Source organism: Antrostomus carolinensis, unplaced genomic scaffold (assembly GCF_000700745.2).
Source record: "Antrostomus carolinensis isolate BGI_N321 unplaced genomic scaffold, ASM70074v2 scaffold11528, whole genome shotgun sequence".
Classification (NCBI taxonomy): domain Eukaryota; kingdom Metazoa; phylum Chordata; class Aves; order Caprimulgiformes; family Caprimulgidae; genus Antrostomus; species Antrostomus carolinensis.
The window spans coordinates 12,987-16,656 of record NW_010332330.1 but is presented as its reverse complement, the minus strand read 5'-3'; the positions used below and the strand labels follow the sequence as shown (position 1 = coordinate 16,656).

Genomic DNA, 3,670 nt, shown 5'->3' with positions numbered 1-3,670 from the left:
TATCCAGAGATATCATTCATATTCAGTAGGCGTGCGGATGATTTACAAGTTAAGAGGCGGTTAATTAAAGTCAGTGGTTTCTTTTATAGAGTGTGGGGAGGTTTTTTGACAAAAAACATTGTGTCATTGATAGCTAGATTCAGATTATGAATAATATAAGAAAAAACTTGAAGAAACAGCATTATTCATACATTCATGTGCTCCACAAGTATATAAGTACAGGATCCTCATCACATCCCAGGGAAATCAAGGAACTCCCAGAATTCAATCAGTCTGTGCAGGGTAAAACCTGGATTAGGAGTGAGGACTCGTGGGATTTGTGTCCCCAGACCATCATGCTTCTTTAACAGTGAAGAGATGGAGCTTTGTTCCACAGCTGTAGTCACCTTCAGGTTTCCTGTGTGCCTTTCCCCAGGAGCCATCGCAAAAGTAGAACTTGTCTATATCTGGACACCATGAGACACGTCTTGACTCTGGGCTGAGTACAGATATGGTAAATCATGATGGAAAAGGAGTGGTTTCAGCCCTGAACAGATGAAGAATTTTCTGACTTATTTCTAGACTAGGGACATAGAAAGATGTGAAAATTTGGTGTCTTTCCTTTCATTTTAAAAAGAGTCTCGCATGCACAAAGCTGTGATGTTTGCAATACATGCAGTCATGATGGAAGAGCAGCTGGGTTCATACTTCTCCTCAGCTCTCTCTGATGATGAATCATATTACTATCACAGTTCAGTACTGACAGCCACAACCAAGCTGTCCCTGGCTGCAGGCTAGGTGGCAGGACGAGGCAGTGATCTGAGCCTTGCTTGGACAAGTGCTGAAATCAAAAATCCTAAATTGGTTTGCTGTGGGAAATAGGATAGAAAGGCTGATGAAAGACAAAGCTTTACAAAAGATTCTGGGGAGCACAGGCAGGGAGAGCCTTCTGCTTCTTCATCATGCATCATCTTCTTTTGTTATTTAGGAGATGGGACCCTGTTGGAAAGTACTCCCTGGAGATGCCTTCCTCAAGTGTCTCCTGAGGTATTCAGCCATTTTACAGTAGATTCTCAGAGGAAATCAGAATAAAATATGCCTCCTGCCAGCCAAAGGCAGAAATGTACAGGAACAGTTTCATCTCATTGCAGTGGCCAATGCTTACAATTGAAGGAGAAATGACTGCTCTTATTTTGGATATACCTTCTTTGATGGCATCTTTTTCTCCCCACAAAACGAAATCACCTTTTTATACAAACCAATTAAGCGGTCTTGGCCCAGCTTGAAAGCAATGAAGACAATTTCCATGCCAATAATAATATAGAGAGAAAAAAACAAGAAAAACTTGGGATGTTCCAGTTGTGTATCTCCAAATCCAATAGTTGTCAAGGTGATAAAGCAGAAATAAAAGGCTTCCTGAAAATCCAACCTGGTTTCCCAGTTTGGAAGAATAGCAGCTGCACAGGAGATGTACACAAAGATAACTAGCACCATTAATACAATGGGCACATCTAATTTTTCTAACTGTTTCCCGATTTTGTCAAAATTCTCAATTACTCTGGACACTGTCTTTGCCCTGGTAAGTTCAGGGCATGAACTCCATCTCTCAATGCTTTTATTTCTTGCTGGTTTTGTGTGTTCATTTTCTCTGGCAATTAACATTTCAAAAATTTCGACATTTCGATATTTGGTTGGCTTCTTTTTAACACCTGCCTGACTTTTCAGTACTTCCATAATAGTCATGGGCTCATTGACGACTACTTTAGACTGCCCTCTGGATTTCAGTTCATCCCCTTTGTTACATGTGGATCCAGAACAGAATTTAGAGGCTAGAATTTTTGACTGTAGTTTTCTGAATTCATTGTAACACTTGGACAAGACAGTCGCAAGGATGTCTCCCATGTCTGTCAGGACCAAGAACATCAGAGGGATGCCAAATAAAGCATACAACATACAGAGATATTTTCCAATCCGTGTCACAGGGTAGGTATTGCCATAACCTTGGACAAAAACAAAAAGAGGAAGAGAAGGGAAAGGGGGAGAGAGAGAACATTGTGATTTATTAGGTATTCACGTCCTCTGAACTTTTTATAGTTGTCAATTTTAAAAGTAAATTTTTAGTCCAGAGCATACTGTTCTTTTTGGCTTTGCTTTGAAGCTATTAAAATTTCTGTGTCTCAAGCACTGGTTACTAATGCAGGCATCCTACCTCTTCAAACACTTGGAGGTTTGGATTTTACCAGTTTGGAGTTTACCAGTTCTGTTGAATTAACTTTCTATCTTCTCTGCACCTTATCAGCTGTTTGACTTAACTGCCTAACAACAAGAAGCCATTTAGGGAGGAGAAACAAAAGGTTTGGGCCATCCCAAGACCAGTGTGCAGCCTATGTCCTGCTGGAGACCATTATCAGGAAGATTTCCTGACCTGGGCATCTGGGTTAAGAAGGATCCAATTGGCATGACAGCAAGAGAGGTCTTGGCCCCATGGGTCCCTCAGCAGAGAAGCTTAGTGGAGGACAGAGCTCAGAGGGACAACAGCTGTTGCCAGAGGAAGCTAATGGACTGAGCGTGAGGAGCTGGGGGATCATCTCCTGGACAGTTTCCAGGATCCTGTAATACAACTGGGTGATTTCTGAGGATGAAACTCCCTGAGCTCGAGGAAGATTCAGGTCTGAATGACTGTCTGAATTTTGAAACAGAGACAGCATTATGGATCAGGTTGGGACAATGAGATGCATACCTCAAACTTCATTTCTTTGCTAAAACTACTTGTGGCAAATGGTAAGCTAATAACAGAATTGGAAATTGTCCCCAGTTCATCAGATCTAGCTCTAATGGCATGGGTTGTATTGACATTGTGCTTTCCTGACCTCATAGTTTTCAGAGTCTCTTAAATGTACCCAGAAAAACAAAGGATCAAGTGAGGAAGTGTATGTTTATCACATGTGGAAATGCACGTTTATTCTAGAGTGCTAAAGCTTACAAATATCAATTACAGCAAACAGGGAAGTACCACCACGCACATTTTCTGTTTATGATACAGAAAAAGGAAGCAGAAGGTATGCTCTTTCCTTAAATTCAATTTGGGAATTTGTATTTCCTTCCTTTAACATATTGGATATGAAGCTTAAATTGTAAATTAGTACTTTTCCATTACAGTGGGAGAAAATATGAGCATTATATTAGTCGTATTAAATTTTAACAACCATTTTTCTTCTCATCCTCCAAAAAGATATAAAGCATTTCTTCTCTCCCTTCAAAAACATTATTATTTTCTAGATGATCTTCCGGGTCAGGTACTTAGCCTGTGAGATCATTAGCTCTATGCTGAGGTATGGTTACTTCGTTTTCTTCATCCGTTCATGTTTATTTTCACTACTGGCTGCCATAGCCTTTGGTCTGGATCCAACCTTGGTCCCTCCTTTGCTGTGAGACACCGAAAAACTATTTATTCTCTGTCACTCTGTCCCCCACTGGCCAACTGGGAATGCTAATCCTTACTGTTGAAGCAATTGGGGAAGATTAATTATTGTAGTTATTGTATAGAGTGATTTTGGTTTGTTTTTTTTCCCTCAATTTCCATGCATTAAAAATATCTTGTGCAGTTTCAAGAGTTAAAACTTATCTTGAACTTAAATTTAGCTATCCAGAAATCTAGCCTCTCTGAGAGCCATTAGGTAACCTCCATGGG

General features: G+C 40.2%; 1 protein-coding gene across 1 annotated transcript in view; it reads right to left on the bottom strand.

The window, feature by feature from the left end:
* Positions 1 to 1,167: 1,167 nt before the first annotated feature.
* Positions 1,168 to 3,670, bottom strand: part of KCNK18 (potassium two pore domain channel subfamily K member 18) — a 5,464-nt gene continuing 2,961 nt past the window's right edge. The window contains exon 3 of the mRNA XM_010173480.1: positions 1,168 to 1,979. Coding sequence (XP_010171782.1) covers positions 1,168 to 1,979 — 812 coding nt within the window. The remainder of the gene's footprint in view (positions 1,980 to 3,670) is intronic.